Source organism: Odocoileus virginianus, chromosome 5 (genome assembly GCF_023699985.2).
Source record: "Odocoileus virginianus isolate 20LAN1187 ecotype Illinois chromosome 5, Ovbor_1.2, whole genome shotgun sequence".
NCBI classification, from domain to species: Eukaryota; Metazoa; Chordata; class Mammalia; order Artiodactyla; family Cervidae; genus Odocoileus; species Odocoileus virginianus.
In genome coordinates, this window is record NC_069678.1 from 56,734,471 (window position 1) to 56,756,788 (window position 22,318).

At 35.8% G+C, this 22,318-nt stretch overlaps 1 protein-coding gene across 5 annotated transcripts in view; it reads right to left on the bottom strand.

Moving 5' to 3' along the window:
• The window catches only part of SRSF11 (serine and arginine rich splicing factor 11), a 51,744-nt gene that overhangs the window by 26,117 nt on the left and 3,309 nt on the right, over window positions 1-22,318 (bottom strand). Inside the window, exons 2-5 of one of the 5 annotated variants that reach the window (XM_070467948.1) lie at window positions 12,049-12,270; window positions 5,827-5,960; window positions 1,946-2,055; window positions 463-555 (exon numbers count right to left, since the gene is read on the bottom strand). In XM_070467948.1, coding sequence (XP_070324049.1) covers window positions 463-555; window positions 1,946-2,055; window positions 5,827-5,960; window positions 12,049-12,248 — 537 coding nt within the window. In that variant the 5' untranslated portion in view covers window positions 12,249-12,270. Of the gene's footprint in view, window positions 1-462; window positions 556-1,945; window positions 2,056-5,826; window positions 5,961-12,048; window positions 12,474-22,318 lie in introns of those variants that run through there. The other 4 variants (XM_070467949.1, XM_070467950.1, XM_070467952.1 and 1 more) reach the window with 4 other exon arrangements.

Consider the following 22,318-nt stretch of genomic DNA (forward strand, 5'->3'; position numbering starts at 1 on the left):
GATTTCCTGAGGACAAGTAACATTTTAAGGAAACACGTAAAACAAAAATCAAAGTGCTCAGTCAGTATAATAATCAAAAGGTTTTCATAAAGAACTTCAGTAAAGTTCATCTAAATTGCAATGACGGAAAACAAAAATTTCCAAGTGAGTAAATGACCAGAGAACAAATTATAAACACATTCCTATCTTTTCATGACTTGTATTCTGACTCAGCAACATTGATGTGGTAGTGGCTTCCTATGAAACTAGTCTTTACTTTGAACATTATAAAATGAGAAATTCTTTAATGGGCAAGGGGCTAATGCAGTGACCCTCTAATCTCTCATTAACAAGTTTATGTAAGAAAAAATCATTACCATGTAACAGTCAGTTATCTCCTGTTGTTGAAATGCAAACTAAAATCTAATGAAGCAAATTCTTTAATTACCAAAACGAGCTCAGAATTCAAGGATATTAAATTACCTGTGAGTTCAAGTTAGCTCCAGGAAGCCCAAGGGCAGCAAGGGCAGGATCAAGGGTAGGAGCTCCCAAAGCAGCCAATGGAACAGCGCCAATCTGTGGAATTCCAAATTGTGCTGATTTAAAATTTTGTTTCTGTCTTATACTGTCAGGCTGGGAGAGTATGTCGACTTTTTTTTTCCTCTAAAGGGTCGGATGATTACTAGTTGAAGTCTGTAAGCTGTGGGGGCTCCTCCTCCCAACTAAATGTGTATCTTAAGTTTATTCCTTGGGGCTTCCTTGGTGGCTCACATGGTAAAGAATCTGCCTGCAATGTGGGAAACCTGGGTTCCATCCCTGGGGTGGGAAGATCCCCTGGAGAAGGGAGTGGCAACCAACTCCAGTATTCCTGCCTAAAGAATCCCATGGACAGAGGAGCCTGGTGGACTACAGTCCATGAGGTCACAAAGGATCTGACAAGATTTAGCAACTAATACTTATTTACTTACATTTCTTAGCCACAGCAGTACTGGCTCTTTCTATACCTGAGATTCTTCTATTCATTAAGAGTTTCCTAGTAACTTCCTGTTGTATGTTCTTAGTCTCTCAGTTGTGTCTGACTCTTTGCACCCCCTTGGACTGTAACCTGCCAGGCTCCTCTGTCCATGGGATTCTCGACACATAGAGTAGTGAAGTGGATAGCTATTCCCTTCTCCAGGGGATCTTCCCAACCTAGTGATCAAATCTGGATCTCCTACACTGCAGGTAGATTCTTTACCGTCCGAGCTACCAGGAAAGCCATGTAGTAGTTAAAAAGAAATCCTCATATAAATGGAGCAAACAGTTCAAACTCACATTGTTCAAGGATCAACTACTGTAAAATTGGCTTAGTTATTACACAATTTTATACATCAAAGGTACCTATGAATTACCCAGATCTTAAAATTCATCTTCATGTCATCTACTTAATGCAAACCCCAAGAGCAAAAGATAACACAGTATGGGGAAAGAAAAAAAAAAAAGTCAACTTCATACCTTAATTTTCTCCATTCAAATGAACATACTATTTTAAACAACATATGCAACAGAAATATGCCTCATGATTTATGGGCTTTTTTGAGAGTCAGTGACAAAATGATAAGATATATTACTATTTTTTTTCATTTATTTTTATTAGTTGGAGGCTAATTACTTTACAATATTGTAGTGGTTTTTGTCATACATTGGCATGAATCAGCCATGGATTTACATGTATTCCCCATCCTGATCCCCACTCCCACCTCCGTCTCTACAAGATATATTATTATTTTTGAGAATGTCCTTATAATGTAAACTACCATTTTAATACTTATGATTACAATACAACAGCATTTTACAATACTCTGACCATGTGACAACAGTCTGTGAAGTGGAATCACACAGCACTCAAAAAAGGCACAAATATATTTAGCTTTATACACCATTCAGTGTTCCTTCCCACGCTTTAAGAATTCAATAGAACTAATACCTGGGTAAGCGGGTTAGGAGTAGGCAGAAGTCCACCACCAGGCAGAAGACCTGCCACTGCATTAGCTGGTGCCAACAGAGACAAAGCCTTAGTCTCATCAGGAATAACTCCTGCAGAGAAACACCCATGCATTAGAACACACTCTTTTGCAAGACAGAAAACACACAAAAACACCCAGAAAATGTCTCCCTGATACACCACCTGAGTTTGTTGAAAGTACTTATGTTCGCTAAAATATAAAGCTTGATTTCTATGATTATTTATCATTAATTTTATGTCAGAAACTTCAATGTGTGAAAATTTGTTTCCTTTTTCTCTACAAATGGTTAAGTTTCTAGAGTAAAAAAAAAATAGCACAATACACACTACTTTTTTGTTAACACTGCCAAGATTTCATCACCTGTACTCGATTTTTAAGTCATGAACCAAACGTAAGCAAGCACAGTCGGTTCTCCAGGGGTGTGCTCTCAACTTTCAAAAGCTGTTTTATGAACAACGACTCGTGTCGGCTGCTTCACTATAAAGCACACAGAAAAATCAAGATACACAAGACAAAAAAAGTTTGATTTAGGGGTTAATAATATGGTACAGTTACTATGATTTTCTTTTACACCTACCATACAATTTTGTAAAAATTAAGAGAAAAAAGTATGTAAAGGAAATATTCTGTTGAATCAAGAGTAGGGCTTTTGCTGACTCATGAATATGAATGTTTCTGAAGGTCTCTGAATACACACAGGATGTGTGTGGGAGTGAGTGAGAGGGAAAGAGAGAGAGAATAAGTAAAACATGGCACATTCCTTACCTGTACAGTAAAATGCTTTATGTTCCAATATGTGCCATGCTAACCATACCAAAAAATGCTGCTACATAGTGTCAGTTCAAAAGCTAACTTAGCCAAACTCCTAAAGCCAAAAACAACATGTATGTCTGTTTTTAAAGCCTAATCTGTGTATTCAGATAAAATCTAAGGGTCCTGAGACAAATATTTATGTAGACAATTTAAATTCTATCCAACAGCAAAAGCCCTATACAGATGGATTAATCTGTTAATGTGCCCAAGCCCCCAAAATGAGAGTTCAATAATACAATTAAACTACATATTTGCAAATACCAGTAGTATTTCTGTAATACATATTAAGAAACTGCATCTCATCATAAAACATACAATATGTACAGGGCACTTAAGAGAAACTGGATAAGCTGCAGAAGAAAACTGTTGGGTGGTATTTTCAGCAGGGCCTGGTATATAGTTCAGGCTGAACCAGGGAAAAGAACTGTAAAACACAACAACAAAAAAGAAAAACCACTGTTAAATAAAGGTAATGGTTCCTTCCACCTAAACTGAGAAGTGCCGATAATATAAACAAATGTATACTACACAGCACTGTTATCTTGCTTGTGTCAGAGCTGTCATCAATTTAGATACCAAGAGTTATGGAGGGGGGGAGAAGGGAGAAGATTTAGATATAGGGCATTAATGCATCATTATTAACAAACCTACAAAGATTATGGGATAATTTTGCATGCAAAATTATGTCTCAAGAGGATAATATTAAGTATCGACATCTTGCTAAAATTAGTGCATTTGCAACATTTCTGGCAAACTAAAATCCTCTTGAATTTATTGTGAGACACCGGATAGAAGATCTGCATCCATTAAAAAAAAATTCATGCATCTGATCCTCTGATTAAAAAAAGACTATTTAAAAATAAAACTACAATTTAAAAATAGCAATGAGGCCCCTCACCAGTTAATTTTCATGCGTCAAGAGTATTTTTTTTACTGCTGCTTTGATAGAACCATGAAATACTGCATGAATGTGTAGAAACGAAAGAAAAAGAAACAGACAAAAGAAACAAACATTAACCAAGGAACCTAAATAGTCCCCAAATGCATTATTATTAAGAGTTCCTTCCAAATTCAGCTATCTCAGTTTTACCGGTTAAAGACTATTCCTTACCGTAGACTTTGTGTCTATTGTTCTAAAACACTGACCAAGAAGCAACAGCATAATGTAAGAGCTAAAACCAGGGTGAATGGTGACAAAAGGCTTGAGTACATCAGTTATTTAGTGGAGGCAACATTAATACAGCATACCATACCAAAATTACCAGTAATATAATAATAGATTCTGTAACTAAGTATTTCTGTAATTCTAATAATCTACTCCCTAAATATCTGTTTCAAAACAAATCCAAGAAAATTACTATGGTCTAAAAATATTTATGAAATCTTATTATATGATATACTGTATTATGTTCAGGGCTTGGGAACTATGACATAATATTTGGCCAAAAAGAATTTTTATAATTATAAGGCTAACTAGTGTTTTGCAAATTACTCACATGATTTGACCCTTGTTCCAAAAGCTATGTTCTACATTTACTTATCCTAAATTTGAATTCTGTAAATTTTCTCTTGATGGTTAAGTCATCCTACAACAGGCACACTGACAGAAAATGCTTAATCAAAACACACTAACTCACAAGTTTATCACTATATAGATATATATATACACTTTAAAACCTTAAAACTGGGCTCATACACTTTAATATCACGGAGACAAGATTTACTGTTATATAGCATGCCTTAATTTATCCATGAATGCAATTTAATTTCTTTAGAAAACCACAGAGGAAATTTTTCTCAGTTTTAAGGACTAGACATTTCACAATTTTTACAAGGAATGGTTTAAATGTTCACATCAGTATTCAAAGATAGCAACTAAAGTTAACAGTATCTAGATTCCGCTTCCACTGACCAGTTCACCAAGGAGAGGGGAAAGCATTTATACCCTGGTCAGCATATATGTTAATAAAATCCAGTAATTTTAACATATTTCAGTGACTTCTTTCACTAAATTTATAGTTACCAAAAAGCAAATAAAGTAGCAGTACACTGGGAACAAGCTAAGTATAAAGTATGTCTTAGAAAATTTCACAAAGTGGAATAAAAATAGTGTTGTCTTGTCACAGTGGCTTTTTTAAGATCCAAAAACCCTGCTCATTATTTTTCTGCCAAATTACTTTAACAGCCTAAAATGTAAAAAGAGAGAAAATGTAGTTAACAAATGGTTACACCATGAAAACACTTGGGGGACTTGAGTGCTTGCTGGCCTTTAGTTAATGTCTAGAATCCCCTGTAGCTGCAGAGGACCCACTGTTTTTCAGTCATCTGGAAGAGTTTTGCATTTGCCTTCTCCACTACAAAAATCACACACACAAATAACAGAGAGAAGAATTTATTATTTAGAGATATTCTAGAAAATATAGCAAGAATGAACAAGAAAATCTGGCATAAAACAAAACACCCAGTGCCCATTTGGCACCTAAGCTATAGGAAATATTGAACTTCATAAAAACCAAAACCATTGCGACCCTTGGTATACTGAAATTCAATGTGGGATATATTTTTTAAAGTTATTGATAAGAAGAATCACTAACAGGAATCACTATGGAAATAAACCAACCTGGTCACATTTATTCAAAATAGAAACATCATCATGCATTTATTTGAAGCTTTCTGTGCAAATGTTCATGAAGTGAACTGTTCACCTTCAGGACGTTTATATAAAACAATATTAAATTAACTAAGCAGATGTATCTTAAGGAATTACGATTAGGGAAGTGGTTTTAATGAACTTAAAATGTTTTAAAGTAATGTAAAAGGTTAAATATCTTATAAAAACAAATTAGATTTTGAATTTTAAGTTAGAAAGCCTTCATGTAAAAAAAAATATGGACCACAGTATAACAAGGGTTTCAAAATGTTAATAGCTTAGATTTTTTTAACATGCTACTAATGCTCATTCTAAAACTACACTGAGGTAGATGGTCATCATAGGATGCCCACATAGGTAGTTAAACAAAGCACAAACCTTCTGCATATGGTACGACTATCAAAGCTCTGTCAACGAATACAGTGTTTGTCAGATGCTGTGCCACAACTGCTGAGTCCGGATCATGGAACTTAACAAAGCAGACTCGGGAGGAGACTGGTAAAGGCGAATCACTAAAAAATACACAGATAACATAAAGAAGAGGAAATTATAAGCAAAAACACAAATGAATGACTCTCAAATACCTGCATTCCAAAAGCATAAGAGGCAGAGGAATACATAACTGCACACATATTAACCAGTTCAAAAAACACATGGCGTTTTTCAATAAAGTACTATCCACAGAACTGACTATAGAAAATCATACCCAAAACAATCAGTGTTTAAATTCATAACACATCAAGTTAAAAAAAAGTTTGAAACCAGTCTCAAGAGTCTGAACAGATCACAAAAATGTCAACATTTATTTCATAGTATCAATACCAGCCATTTTAAAATACAAATAGCAAGTAACTAGTTTTGGCTTGGAAAACTTTTCATTATGGCTAACTTTCTAGAGCTAAAAACAAACATTTTCCATTTTAGGGACAGAAGGATATTACGGTCAAGTACATCTCTGACAATCAATGAGTTTTCTTGACCTGCCTACCAAATGCCCTGTCCTCTTTCATCTACAGCTTATTAAAACTTCCAGGCATTATAAATAGTTAAGGGTCTCTCAGAGCACTTTCACACAGAGAAAAAAATTAAGCACTCATGGGAATAATACTCCCCCCAACTATTACCCAAAATTTCAATTAACAAAAAATCACTTTTCTTGGCAACTTGTTTATGTAAAACAAAAACAAGCTAAGGTACAAGCAACAGTCGCTCCAAGCAAGGTAAGATTAGGAAGGGAGCAGAGTTTTTTTTAAAAATATAAGACAGTTAAATTTCTGCCACTAAACTTTTTGTGGAAGGAAAGATTAAATAAGGTAGGGGTTTCTTTGCTAACACCAAACCAAAAGCTATTTGAAAATCAATGAACTAAACTAATCACATTATCCCAGGTTTATATTAGAATCTTGGAAGTGGGGGGGAGGACTACAATTAAATCAAAATCTCTAATGAAAGAAGTACTGAATGATGCCATCTTTAATTCTCCCTGATGATTTTAATATGCACCCAGTGTAAAGAACCACTGCTTTAACAAGCCAATTATATTTTCAGACTCAATAATGAGGGAAATCCTGTAATACTTTTGAATTATTAGAAGGGGGTAATTGTCAACTTTTCTAAGTAAACGAGATTTTCATGTATATATAAAAATTGGATTACATCAGATTGGTCACAATAAGTGTTTCAGATTAAGTGTTGAAACATTTTCTTATAATTTGGGCACGATATGAAAATAAAAACTTCTTACCAACATCAATCTATACTCTGAGACCTCTAACCTTTTAGAAGGTTAAGTTTTCTTAAAGGCATTGCCCTTATTAGCACAGATGCTAATCTAGGTTCAAAGCAAAGCTGTCAATGTATGCACTGAAATGGATTTAAACCACACTGCTACAGAACTTTACTGGAAAATGGTTTTTTTTGAAAGGATACAATTTTTTTAAAATGTGAAGCATCACTGTTCTGAAATTTAAAAATGCTGCACCCCAGTATAGTGAAAATAATGCTTTTTCATCATTAGTACTAGGGCTACATAGCTCTTACTATTTCTGACAGTCACATTTTTACAACTAAATTAAAAAGCTCTTTCAAATGCTATCATTTTATGTTCTAAAGTGTAAGCACTTACATTTCTTAAAAAGTGACGCTACTCTACATCTCTACCAATGACCCAATTTTTTTCCTATTTGCAGGGCAAGTATAGAGATGCAGACATAGGGAAGGGACATGTAGACATGGGTGGGGACAGTGGGATCAACTGGCAGTGTACGACTGACATATACACACTACCATGTGTAAAACAGCCAGTAGGAAGCTGCCGTTTAATGCAGGAGCTCAGTTCCTGCTCTGCACCAAGCCAGCCGGGTGGGATGGAGATCCAGGGAGGGGTATGTGTATACCCACGGCTGATTCTTTGCAGTATAGCAGAAACGAACACAACACTGTGAGGCGATTTTACCCCAGTAAGAAAAGTGACCTCCACTACTTCTCTGACACTGCCTATTGTCATCTAACTCAACGCAAATATGACTAACCAAATATCAGGCTTATTAAAGAATACAATCAATCAAAGGTTCTTTCTAAAAAATTAGGAAAGTATGCCTACGTGCTCCCAGTATATTTCCATTTAGTGATCTTAAATGTTCACATTTTTTTCTATCCACTCATGTCTGTGCAACATTATTTGACTATATCATACCTGTAAGTGGTGGTGCGGTAAAGATAAAATATGAACAATTTAAATATCATGGGAAAGTACAGTAAGGACTCAGAAGGGCAGATAATTCATCTCGCCCCACTTTAAAATGTCGTTTAAAACCACTGCCGTTTGGTCCTGCAATTTATACTGTCACATTTTCTCAGTTAAAATCAATAAGAGACGTTAAGAACTGACATTGGAAATTTTCCCACCCTAGGATCTTGTGCAAGTACCACTGCTACAAATATGACTGGTAAGAATTAAACATAATTTACCTTTGAGAATATCCTTACCTTTAAGAATTAATATAGAAGAGGCAGTGCAGGTGAAAAGAACTGAGGAATAAGATAGGTTAAAGGGCGCCTTGTGTGACGCTGTCATCCTGTTCTAAGAGTGGTGGTGGTACTGTGTCTAGTCTCTTAGTGACCACTGAGGCTTGTTTCAGAATCTTCTGGGACGCACTTGTAAAATTCAGATGACTTTTCCACCTCAAGCCCACTGAATGTGAGAATCCTTTTCATAGGAAGGCTCTGATTCTTAACAAGATCCTTAGCGGATATTCATGACTGCTAAAGCAGAAATTCTGGTCTGGGTCAGTTCTTTCAACCTCATCTTAATATTGAGCTAACCATTTTAGAGCAGAGAATTTTGAGTTTATAAACAAAGTATCACTTAAACCCCACAAAACAGCAAGTCTGTGACAAAATTAACAACTCTGTTGACCTCACATCCTCTTTCCCTCATGTGTTATTTAGCTCTAAAAAAATACAGTAAATTGTTGCCATTTAGTTTTAAATGTATATTTTCTATTTTAAAATATTTTATATTTTTAAATTAAAAAAAATTTTCAAGATAAATTATGTTCTCTCCCTTACCTAACTATACTAAGTTACTTATATGATCATTAAAGTATCTCTTTTTGGTCCCTGAGAATGTTGTAATGGATTTATCTGCAGTGTTACAGAAGTCTTCAGTTATTGAGTAACTGACATATGCTTCTCAAGGATCATTACCTGATATGCATTCCAGTGACTTTCTCCACTGACACCTCACTAAAATCAAACATTTGAAGAATACCTATTAGGTGTAAAAGAATGATTCCACTCACAAGTTGCTTGGCTTTGAAGGAAATCATGAAGTGGTAGAAAAGAATCACATTAGGTTTCAAATACTAGTTCTGACACTGGTAGAAATCTATGTGAATTTCAGTTCACTCATTTGTAAAACAGGATACAAGGCTTAGTTCCCTTGTATATATAAGGCTATCATACTGAAAAGAAGCATAAACTACTACTTGTTATGAAGACAGGTCATTATCACTGCATGGAATTTTAAGTCAGCAATTTCTCGCTTAAAAGAACCAAGAAATAAGAGAATTTGATAATAAAATGAGGGGAGACACCTTCTTGAGGTTCTCAGTGAAATGTTTGTGATCCCAGGAATTTTCCCCACAAACAGGAATTTGGGGCTAAAATTAGGATTTCAGTAGGTGTGGGTTGGAGCTCAGTCACATAATACTTTAAAAAAGTGCCCCTCAAGGGATGTTGATGACCCCAAGGAACCTTATTCTAGAAGACAGAGGAATTAAACTTGTCAGTTGGTGAACAGCTCTACAGAGAAAAAGCAATTAAATTGAATAGAGAAGTCAGGGAGCAGTTGCATTTTTATATTGCGTGAATCGGTGACATTTGAACAACAAAAGCAAGCAAGCATGTCAGAGTTCCAGGTGGATATGAACACCTTCTGGGAGAAACATACCCATTTAAAAAAAAAAAGAAATCAAGCAACAAATATATTTACAATCAACAGAATTTCAAGTAATAAGTCATTTGATCTTATTTTATGAGTAAGAGCAAATTTTTGGAGTACTTTTGGAAAGATGAATCCCTTTTAGACTATTAGGACTCCATAGCACATTATCTGCAACAAACTACTACTGAACACTGTAGGGAACTTAAAGAAACCATCAATAAAGTACTTCCAAATTGTACAGGTCAGATTAGCTATTAAAACTTAAATTAGTAAAAAAAAAAAAAAAAGGAAAAATCTATATATTCATACACATATAATATTAAATGAACAAAAGGATCTACATTCACACTATTCAATTTGGAAAGGCCACTAAAGTAATGTAAAATTCACTATATTATAAGCTTACATATTTTCAGAAAAGAAAATGATCTGTACATGGGTGCATATATGAAGGAGTCAGAGCAAAAATGTGTCAGTATTTATTCTTTCCAATGTAGGAAAAAAATCCTCTTAATGCATAGCACCCCAGAGATCAAGTTACCTGGAACACACAACTCTTCCTGATTAGGATGGAACCACTCCATCGACTACAAATCAAAAAGACAGTCTGTTTTACCATGACTCCCCCTTGAGACACAGACAAGGTAACATCCCACACTTCTGTCATATTTTTTTTTCCCCCGTCATCTTTTTATGAAAGTATCACAAAAAGAACATTTTCACAAGAAAACCGTTTCACAGTCAGCAACTCTAAAAAAAAATTCTTAATGACTTGTGGGACTGGAAATAATTTTCTTATAAGTCCACCATCTCATATACTTTGAGAAATAACATTACTACAATCAAGTAATCAATAATAATCAGATGTGTCACTTTCATTTCCTGCCATTTTACCATTAATTAATACTACTAACGATAAAAGGAACGTTGGGAGAAAGTAACAGCAAAATACCCATTTCTGTAAACTCTTATTACGAAAGCCATTTGTCCTTCATTGTCAAAATAAATACCTGTGTAAAATAACTTCAACAAAAAATTTGTTCCTAGAATTCTACACTTCATGTAAGTTAATTAACCCTAAACCTCCCTCCATATGTATAGTACCCCCAAATTAAAGACAACACAGCACCTGAAAACATGATTATCTGAAAATACTTTAAGGAAAACATGATGAAATACAGTATTAAATACGACTGCAGTATGATCAACTTAGAGAAGCACACAGATTATCATGCCCAGGTTATTAATGATTCATTATATCCACAACATTGGATTCTTTGAGGATTCCAATCTCCTGTTTAGTACTTAAGTGGCATCACAAAAAACTTATGGTACAGCTGGAACTGAGTACCCACTGACAGTAAAATCTGAATTTTCACTCTTCCCAAGGAGCACTGGACTGTTTTATTATTTCAAATTTTTACTTTAGTATTTATCACATCTTGTTATAGATTCATTTCTTACAATTATTGCACTCATTTAATACATCTGTGATAAAAATAAGAAATGTAAGACAACAGGATAAAAACAAAACCCGTACACCCCAAATTAAAAAAATTAAACGTTCTAAAAAATTCCTTCTGAAGAACAATTCTAGAATATAAAAAATGTGTACGTTATTTAAACAAAGGGAAATATGAGATTTCAGCTGTAACTCTTCTCATTTTAAAACGTACTCAGGCTCACTGAATGTCAGAGTATTAACTGAATTATGTTCAATGGGCCAGAATCACTTAACAATATTTAGCAGTAAGTGAACAGTTTATAAAGTTCAATATCAAAAATAACACAGAAACGAAAATTTTTATTACTTTTCAAAGAATTCAAACGCTTGATTTTTTTTTTGAGAGATTAACCTATACAAGATACATAAAATGGAGTTTGTCTTGTTTTTAATGACCACGCAGGAACAATTTAAAGAGAAAAAAAAACCAACCAAGATTAGAAGCCAGCTGTCTCCTAAATCCCCAAACCCTGGTCCTGCCTCTTTGCATCAATAGGTCTAATGCACAGATTTCTTTCATAAGTAAACCCAACAGCCAACCTCAACTGAAGCAGCCAGGGAGGCAGAGACAAGGGCCTGCAGGAAAGGCTATGGGTAGGCCCAGGCTGGGGAGGAGTTAGCAAAAACCGTGATGGTGGACGATACTCACTCAGGCGGGAAGAGGCGCAGTTCGTCGATCTTGCCTAGGAAACCGAAGAGGGTCCGCATCTGCTCAGAGCTAGCGCTCGGGGAGACATTAGTCACCTGGATTACCTCGGTGCCGCCGCCTCCGCCGCCGCCGCCGCCGCCCCCCGGCCCGCCGCTGGGGCCCGGGCCCGCAGTGCTGGGGACGATGGTGGTGTTGCTCATGGCGCTGCTCGCGGTCTCGCTCCTGCTTTAACACACCAAAGACACAACAAACAGTGAGAGGGAGGGGGAAGAGGAACCATTCGCCGGAAAAGGCACAGCACGGTGTCCGTAGCTACAGCTGCTCCTGCTGCCGTCGCCGCCGTTTCTCCGCCCCGCCGCTCGCCGCGGGGAAGGAAGAGAACGCGCGAGTTCGAGCCCACGAGAAAACAAACGGCCGCCCCCACCTCGCCTCCAACCACCTCACTCGCGGACCGAGCTTCCCACAATGCCTTGCGGCGCACGGGTGCGTCACCGTCGGCTCCGCCCCTGCCGGCCCAGCGAGCCAGGCTCGCAACCGGAAAATAAGCGAGAAGGGGCTGCTGTCTAGTGAAAGGCCTTATCTCCATCTCTCTTTGCTCCTTTTTTTCCCCCTTCCTAAAAAGAGGAGAAAGGTGGAAGGCATTAACTTTTTTCTTTCTTTTTTTTTTAAAGCACGCCTCCACTCCCCGACAAAAACTGCACTTAAGCAACTATTCTAATTTAAAATGCCCACGGTATTTCTTTGTGTAGAGTATCTTCTATAGATCTGGTTTAATGAAATTTAACCCTAGCTATCAAGATTTTCCTCCCCACTACTATAAAATTTTCTCTTTACTATATACACACATCCTTGTAATACTAAATTTGCAACGAGTTTGTTTTGGCACTAAAATCTTCAGAAAAAGATATATTGTTACACTCACTAGTGCTTTAACAAATTCACTTAAAAAAAATATTTTACAGAATCCAAATATGTTCAAGTATGTTATCTAAAATTTCTACAGAAAAACTTCCTTTACATGCATTTCTTGCTTAAAGTAATTTTGATCATAAAAAGATCCTTGCCTAATTTTTCAACCTCATGTGAACTATTCTCCCACTTTCATCCAGTGTTATCTAAAGACTAGCAGTTCCCCAAACCTGAGAAAATCTTTTACTTCGCTCTGCCTTTCCACAAATTATTAATGACCTCCCTCATTTTATCTGTTATCCTTCATAAGGCTTTCCTCACCTAGTGAGGAAACTTCCTCAAGCAGAGTTAAGGTTTCCTTCTCTCCACTCAAGGACAGAGGCAAAAAATATTTGTTATATTGACAAGTATTCCCCTGCCAAAATCTCCCAAGTTTCCTGGGTCAGTTTAGGATCTAGCACAATGTCTGTCACATAGCCAATGCCCAATAAATGTGTTGAACACACGCACAAATAAATGTTAATTAAATAAGTGTCATTTATTCTGACAATTATTAAATAATTACTTGATCCTAAATACGCCTGGAAGCCAAAATATGAGGCCTTACAGATTATTTTTGTTAGTAAATACTTCTATGGAATAATGCAACTGAGAGTGTGACTTGTGAGAGATTAGAAACTATAAAGTTATTGAGATTTGGATGTAGAGCCAACTGGCTAGGTTTACTTACCAGTTAAGCCATTTTCTCCTAGCTGTTATACAAAGGAAATGGTAAGTTGACCATAAGTCTGGCGAAATTACTAATTACAACTAATTGCATGTTATTCACTAATGTCTATCTGTTAATATAAAACATGTCAAGTAATTTTCTTATTTTGAATAGTACATATGTAACTGCCAAATACAGATTCTTGTTTGATAAAGTTAATCAGTTAATCACTATATCAGTACCTACAAAATGGAGGCTGCCACAGTGACCTGGTCTATGCAACAAATCTAAACCCAAGTCGGCCTGCACTTACAGGAAACACCTGTTAAGGAAAACTAACATACAAATTCGCAATCTTCCAACTCAGTTTTAGCAGCTTTCTTCGTCCTAGAAAATAAGCCCTGCTAGCTTATAAGGAAATTCTCCACCTCCTGGCCAATGTCTCTTCTCATCTCTATAAAACCCTCTTGCTCAGAATCCCTTGGGATGAGTGCTCTATGCTTATCAGGCACTGTATTCCCCCAATCCATGGATTGTTTTCCCTTGAATAAATGGCATTAAACTCCTTGCTAAATTGTTTCAGTTTTGTCACCCGACAAATTTAACTTTCATTAGAAGTGGCTACCATGTACCAAGGCATACTACAATGTTCTATGACAAAAGGACAAATGAATACAAGGGCTGGGTTCATGGTTGTCCTTTTTTTTTTTTTTACTGTTAACATCTTTTTATTCTTTGCAGTGAATACATAGAAATCTTTTCTATTATTCCACAGTTTTCTGTATGTTTGACACATTATATGATTAAAATTACAAATTCAGGCCAAAACCAACCAACCAACCAACCATATAGTTCTGTGACAAGATAAATCTCTTAAATCATCAGAAGTCAGGTTATACATAAAAACTTACTGGACATATAGATAGATGGTGCTTCCAGACAGTGAAACAGAGTGGCAAAAAAGAATTCTAATAAGGAGGATTCCTGAGTATTTTATTTTCAAATTATCTAGCAGCTAAAAACAATACTGGACTTAGAGCCAGAAGACTGGCTTAAGATAAAATACTACCTTGTTATTAATTAAGTATGACTTGAGGAAATTTCACTTCACTTTTAAGAACCTACTTCGGTCAGAAGCTGAGTAAGGAGTTGAATTATAATTCTGAAGATCCTATTAGGTCTAATAGATAGGTTGAATACGTAACTACCTTGTGTTATTATTGTCTGTTTTCCATAGAAATGAAATAGCTAAAGGCAAATAACTAATATATGAAAGCAAATAACAGATATATCCAATATATACTAATTTTATATCACTTTTAGACTCATTTAGGCTCCCAATGAAACACAGCTCCAGCCAGAAAAGAATCTGCAATGCAGGGGACCTGGGTTTGATCCCTGGGTTGGGAAAATCCCCTGGAGAAGAGAACAGGCTACCCACTCCAGTATTCTGGCCTGGAGAATTTGCAGAGTCGGACGCGACTGAGAGACTTTCATGTCAAAAAAAAGTACAAAACCTGGAGACAAGTATCATGCCTGTCTTATTTACTTTAACTCAAGGATCATGAAAATGTTAACAAAAACAAACAAACTCACAAATTCCTTCAAATATTATGTTTCAGGATTCTCCCAGCCCCTAGAAATACAGCAAGGAAAAAATTAGGCAATACTTCTGATCTCATGAAACTCCAGCTTCAGTATGGTAAACTCTCAATAAACAAAAACAAAGACAGAAGAGAGTAATGTGCTGTGGTGAAAATAAACCAGGCTAGGACTTCCCTGAAGCTTCAGTGGCTAAGACTTATCTGAGCTGAGACTTTGTTAAAATGAGGAAGCAAGCCATTTGAATTTCTGGGGGAAGAGCAATCCGAGCAAAGGAAATAGTCAATTAGAATCTTAATGGTGAGAACAAGTTCGAGGCTTTCAAGGAAAATAGGAAGACCCTTTTCCTTTGTTGATTAAATGCTTTACAACTTATATTTCACAGAGAGACTGGTAAAATGATCCTTTCAGCATCATGTGGGAACTGAAGTGAAAGAAGCATGAAGAGGGAAGAGCCATAGCTCGTTTTTGGGAGTGAGTTTGGGAAGGCTTCCAGTTACATTTGATTGATGAATATGGCTCAAACGGTAAAAGAATCTGCCTGCAATGCAGGAGACCTGGGTTCAATCCCTTGGTCGGGAAGATCCCCTGGAGAAGGAAATGGCAACCTACTCCAGTACTCTTGCCTGGAGAATTCCATGGACAGAGGAGCCCGTTGGGCTACAGTCCATGGGATCACAAAGAGTCAGACACAACTGAGCTAACTTTCACTTTCACCAATCTTACTAATGGTTAATGCTATTTCTAATCCAAAGCAAAAAGCAACCTGTCCTTTTGGCCTTTCTAGTCATATTATGGCGTATTAGTCATGTTTGGCCTATACATGCATATTGCAGTGCATGATTTCTGATATATTTTTGAAACATGAAAAATAAGACTGCCGATAATAGGGTCCTATTGCTCACAGGTGGGAAGCTTTTACTACCACCACACCGCTAAGACAAATTTACAGTGGTGCTTGATTTTGGAAAGAAAGTCTCTCAAAGAATATTACAAAATATTTTATGGAAATTATCAAAAACAATACAAATCCTCTCAGTCATAAAGAACAAGCTTTTTAGTTCTTTCCAGTATCAGGGTTCTAAAAGAGCTCATGTATAAAAGAATGACACTAGGCCCCTATCTATACCACTCAGAAAAGTTTATTTGAATGGACTAAAGGCTTAAATGTAACACCTGAAACAATGAAACTACTAGAAGAAAACACAGGAAAAAAAAAATACCCTGATGTAGGTCTTAGGAATGATACTCTGGACATCTAAAGCATAAGCAACAAGATTTGAAATAAACAGGTGGGACTACATCAAACTCAAAAGCTTCTGTACAGCCAAGAAAACCCTCAATAAAATGACGAGACAACCTACAGAATGGGAGAAAATATTTACAAACCGTATATCTGACAAAGGATTAATATCTGAAATAATACAGAACACTCCAAAACACCTCATATCTGTTAGAACATCTCGTATCTGTTTTGACTAGCATCAAAAAGGCAAAAGATAGCAGAAATTAAAGAGGATGTGGCGAAAAGGAGACCCTTGTGCAATGTGTAAGAATGTAAACTGTTGCAGCCATTATGGAAACATAAACACCATGTTGTGATATCTGTATCCCCATGTTTATAGCAGCATTATATACAATAGACATGGGAAGTGTCCACTGATGGATGAATAGATAGACAAGTTATATCTAAAGAAACAAAGAAACAAAACCAAATTCATAAAATAAGAAGAGAGAGATAAGATTTGTGGCTATCAAAGGTGGGAGTGAGAGGAAGGAGAATTGGAAAAAGGTGGTCAAGTGATAAAAACTTCCAGTTATAAGACAAATAATTACTAGGGATGTATTACATAAGTATACTTAACAATGTTGTATGATATACATGAAAGTTGCTAAGACAGTAAATTCTAAGCATTCTTATCACAAGGAAAAGTTTATTTTTATCTTCCATCTATATGAGATGATGGATATTAATCAACTTGTGGTAATCATTTCAAGATATATGTAAGTAAACTTTTATGCTGTACACTTATACAGTGCTGTATGTCAATTATACAGCAATAAAACTGGAAAAAAGAACTGCAGTAAAAAAAAAAAAAAAAAACTGCAGTAAAGATAGTTCAAAGGAAAAGACTTCATGTTTTTAGATGGAAATTCTTTAATTAAAACATAAAAGAAAGAGAAAGTGAAGTCGCTCAGTTGTGCCGACTCTTTGCAACCCCAGGGACAGTAGCCTGCACCAAGCTCCTCCGTCCATGGGGTTTTCTAGGCAAGAGTACTGGAGTGGGTTGCCATTAGAATATACACAAATATGTATAATAACTTTATCCACTGGACACCATGCTCCCAGTTGGGTAAGTTACCTGTTACTACTAGCCGCCTTTGTTTACACTATTTGAGAAGACTTTAGAGCCCTCAAATTTGACATAATTTTGCAAATCTGCACAAGCAACAGGTCTTTTACCAAATTAGTTGTTAAGCAGCTCTTTCCCTCTGGCAAATATACTTTTTGAGGAGAGGGAAGACAATGTATTTATCTCTGTGTTTCTGATATCCAGCAATGTTTTACTGGAACAAAGTAAACATTTGACAAAAACTTACTGAGTATCATCTATGTCCCCTGGACAACAAGGAGATCAAATCAGTCAATCCCAAAGGAAGTCAACCCTGAATACACATTGGAAGGACTGATGCTCCAATACTTTGGCTACCTGATGTGAATAGCTGACTCACTGGAAAAGACCCTGATGCTGGGAAAGATTGAAGGCAAAAGGCGAAGAGGGTGGCAGAAGATGAGATGATTGGATACAATCACCGATTCAATGGACATGAACTTGGGCAAATTCCAGGAGACAGAGAGGGACAGGGAGGCCTGGAGTGCTGCAGTCCATGGGGTTGCAAAAAGCTGGACACGATTTGGCGACTGAACAACAAATGTGCTAGAAACTTTATGCCTTACACAATCCACTCAACAAAAACTTGGTGAATGAAGGCATTTGTTAGATTTACAAGAAAGTTTGGTTGAGAAACTCAAACTATTTTGCTATACATTTTCCCCCTATAGCTACAGAAAGCAGTAAGAAAAACATAAATAAATTGCTGCTCACAAACTAAAGTTAAAAACTTAAAAAACCAAACAAACTTACCTACAAATCTATTTTGTTTTTCTGCTTCTAAAAATTATACAACTGAATTTTTCTTTTATTTCTAATTCAATAAGTTAGATAATTGTATAATGATTACTATCTATTTTCAAGTCAAAATAGTAAATCCCATGCTCCCTTTTCAGAGACTAAAGGACATGTTAGCATTAGGGATGGACAGATGGATGGACAGACACACACCAGAATAGGAAAAGTCTACTTACTTCCAAATACTTGTTTTAATTTATGTTGTCTGTCAATAGCAAGCATTCCGTATCCACATTATAAGACTGACAGAGTACTTCGAAACTGTAGGCAAAAATCTGTATTTTTCATTTCATTTTTCAAAGATTTGTTATGATTAACATGGAGGGAAGAGTAGTTAGAGCATTAAGATACTATTGCTTATATCTATATGCACAGTACTCTTAGCTGTAGTCCATATACATTGTTTGGAAAAATCACAGTCAATTTATTTGTAACAGATTTGTTTGGCTTTTGGATTGAATGGGGTCAAAAGAAATATGTGGGGGGCGACTACTCACTACTATCCTCTATGTTTTATAAGAGTTTTTAGAGCCTCAATTGAGAAAAAGGCAGTTTGAGGGACTACTACTTAACCTTAAAAAAAAAAAAAGTGAAAAAAAAAATGCAGTTATTTACATGTATCTTATCTAATAAACAGTTTCAAGCATTTTAATATTAAAGAGTTTTCCCTGATTAAGGAATTAGACATTTGCACCATCTGACCTCTTCTCCCCCTTATGCTATAAAATTAACTGTCTCTTCATAAAGGAAAATTATTTCTAAAAAATTTTAGGAAACTGATAAAACCCAAAATGTACTCAACTCAGTAATTTGAAGATCCACATTAACTGGATGCTTTTGAAATGCCCTTTAATCCTCACGTTTAAAAGGTTCGTTGGAAGGACTGATGCTGAAGCTGAAACTCCAATACTTTGGCCACCTCATGTGAAGAGATGACTCACTGGAAAAGACCCTGATGCTGAGAGGGACTGGGGGCAGGAGGAGAAGGGGACGACAGAGGATGAGATGGCTGGATGGCATCTCCAACTCATGGACATGAGTTTGAGTAAACTCCGGGAGTTGGTGATGGACAGGAAGGCCTGGCGTGCTGCGGTTCATGGGGTCGCAAAGAGTTGTACACGACTGAGCGACTGAACATAACTGAACTGATCAGTGGATTAACAATGCAGGCCTAGAGTCAAATCAAAGGAACTCTGCCACTAATTAAGATATTGCAATCTCTGGCTTATTACTTTGTGCTTCAATTTCCTCATTTGAAAAATAAAACCCACCTCACTGGGTTGTCTTTTGGATGAAAGGAGAATATTAATACAAATGCTTAGAAAAAAATAACTATTATTCCTACTCTACAATTTAAAAACTTTTAGTTTGAAAAATGGTAACCTCACTTGGTTTCTATTTTATACCACCCTATTTTAGGCTAGTACCTTGAACTATTTCTAGTTTATCATTCACATGAAAGATACAAATCAGAAGAGTTAATTTATATAGTGGGAAGTTTCTTACTTAAGAGCTCACATTCTAATATAGGTTTTTGGTGGTATATTCTCTTTAAAAAGATTATAAAGTATTATGGATATCAAACACATACACAGTGCCCAGCACACAAGTACTCAACAAATGAAATATACCATTACAAAAAAGTCTGTGTTCAACTTCGTCTTCTTTTAACAGATGAATAAGAACAGTAATACTTCTGTCTAACCTTAGAGCATTACTATCAAAAGCGAAAATACTTTGTAAGTGGTAGTAAACATGTGAAGTGCACTATTATTAGTTGTTCTTTCTCTCTTAAGAGGGTGCTGCAAAGGAAACATGACAACAAATTTCAGATTTTCATATTCACTTTGTTCCTAAAGTAGCACTTTACCAATAGTATGCGTAAATAGATGATAGCTAAACCAAACATTCCTTTTTTGATAAAACACAAATGCTTCATGGAAAACTCCTAGGAAGGGTTCAATTACTTGTCTCTATTTTTAGAGCAAGATCACTCACTATTCTAATTTTCAAAAGACAAACAACTACACATACACTTGATCAATTTTAAAAGTACACTGACATTTGGAGCAACAGACTTATCAAATAACCAAGCACGGATCGGAAAAATAAAAAGGCAAACATTAGTAAAAACATAAACTGAATTTCTGACACATGTTAACACTAAAGACCATAATGATTTTTTCCTTCAATTTCCATCTACTTTTAACTATGAACAACTATTAGTTTCAAGCCATAATTGGCTCATGTAGAAGTCTAAACCACGTGGAGATATTGATCAAATTATTCTGAAGGAAGGACCAGATGGGGGAAAGATAACTTTTTAGGAAATGAGGAATCAAAAGAGAAGCAAAAAAATCAGCAGCTCTAAAATGGAAAAAAAATTAAAGCTCTGTGTGTGTGTGTTAGTCACTCAGTCGAGTCTGACTCTCTTTGTGACCCCATGGATTGTAGCCCACCATGCTTCTCTGTCCGTGGGATTCTCTAGGCAACGATACTGGAGCGGGATGCCATTGCCTTCTTCTCTATTAAACGACAGGTAAATTTATTGACAAGTGGAAAACATGTTATCCCTAGAAAGATGAAAAGCAAAAGCTCTGGTTTCACAGATTTGTATTGTGAGAACCAAGTATTTAAATGTTCACTAGGATTTTACCACACCCTTCCCTGGCAATAATAGTAGCATTCAAATCACGTAAGTATAAGTAACTGTGATATTTTAAAGGGTGGGGAAAAAAAATGATTAAAAAAAAGTAGTGGACAGTTGCAGGTATTTTGAAAGTTAAGCTAGCATTTATCTTAATTGCAATTGTGAATATAAATATCCCATCTGCAAATTTACACATTTTTAAATAAAAATCTATTAGTTGTGAATGTCAACAAACTATCAAATTAATATTTTTCCCCTTATCAACTTAAGTTGGTATTAAGAATAAAGTCTTAGGAGTCATATCTTGTCTTATTAAAGCTGTTGGGGACATTTGCTCATACAGAACAACATTAACCATATATAATTATTGAGCAAATTTGTTTTTTAGAGTTGCCAGGAATGATATAAAGTCAAATATCAAAATAGTGGATTTTGATCAAAATGATTTAAAAAAACATTTAGTTGGTATTGATTTTGTCTTTGTTAACACAAAGAATGATATGAAGTACATTCTCAGGGTTAGTGTCCTAATTTTATCTCCATTATTACTTTATGACTTTAAGATAAAATCATAAAACCTATACAATTAATGTTAAAATTAAGACTTTAAGTCACAGATCACATTAATCATGGAAAAACAAGCAAGAAAATAGTTATTAAATGTTAGAAGTTAAGAATCTCTAGCGATAATGAATCCACCTACAATTCAGGAGACCTGGGTTCAATCCCTGGGTTGTGAAATCCCCTGGAAAAGGGAAAGGCTACCCACTCCAGTATTCTGGCCTGGAGAATTCCATGGACTGTAGTCCAGGGGGTTGCAAAGAGTCGGACACGACTGAGTGACTTTCACTTTCACTTTTCAGGGATAATGGAAACATTTTCAGCTGATTTTAGAAAAAGAAATAATGCCATAAGTGCTTCTTATTTAATGACATAAGCAAGACTGCTTTAAAACCTCTGTTTTAACTTCTTATTTTCAACAGATAGACTATAAGCAAACAAAAAACACTAAAAGTAATAATGATATAAAAACTTTAAAAAAAAAGCCCTGCTTCCTCCACTTCATGTGAAAAACAGTAAGCCTCTTTATAAGAGGAAAAGTAAAAATATTTTCCTAAATCTAGTGGACTTTTACACTGAAAGTAGAGAGGAATAGAAGACAACATTTATATCAAATATTAAACCTCCTAGAACAAATTTACTGCTTCC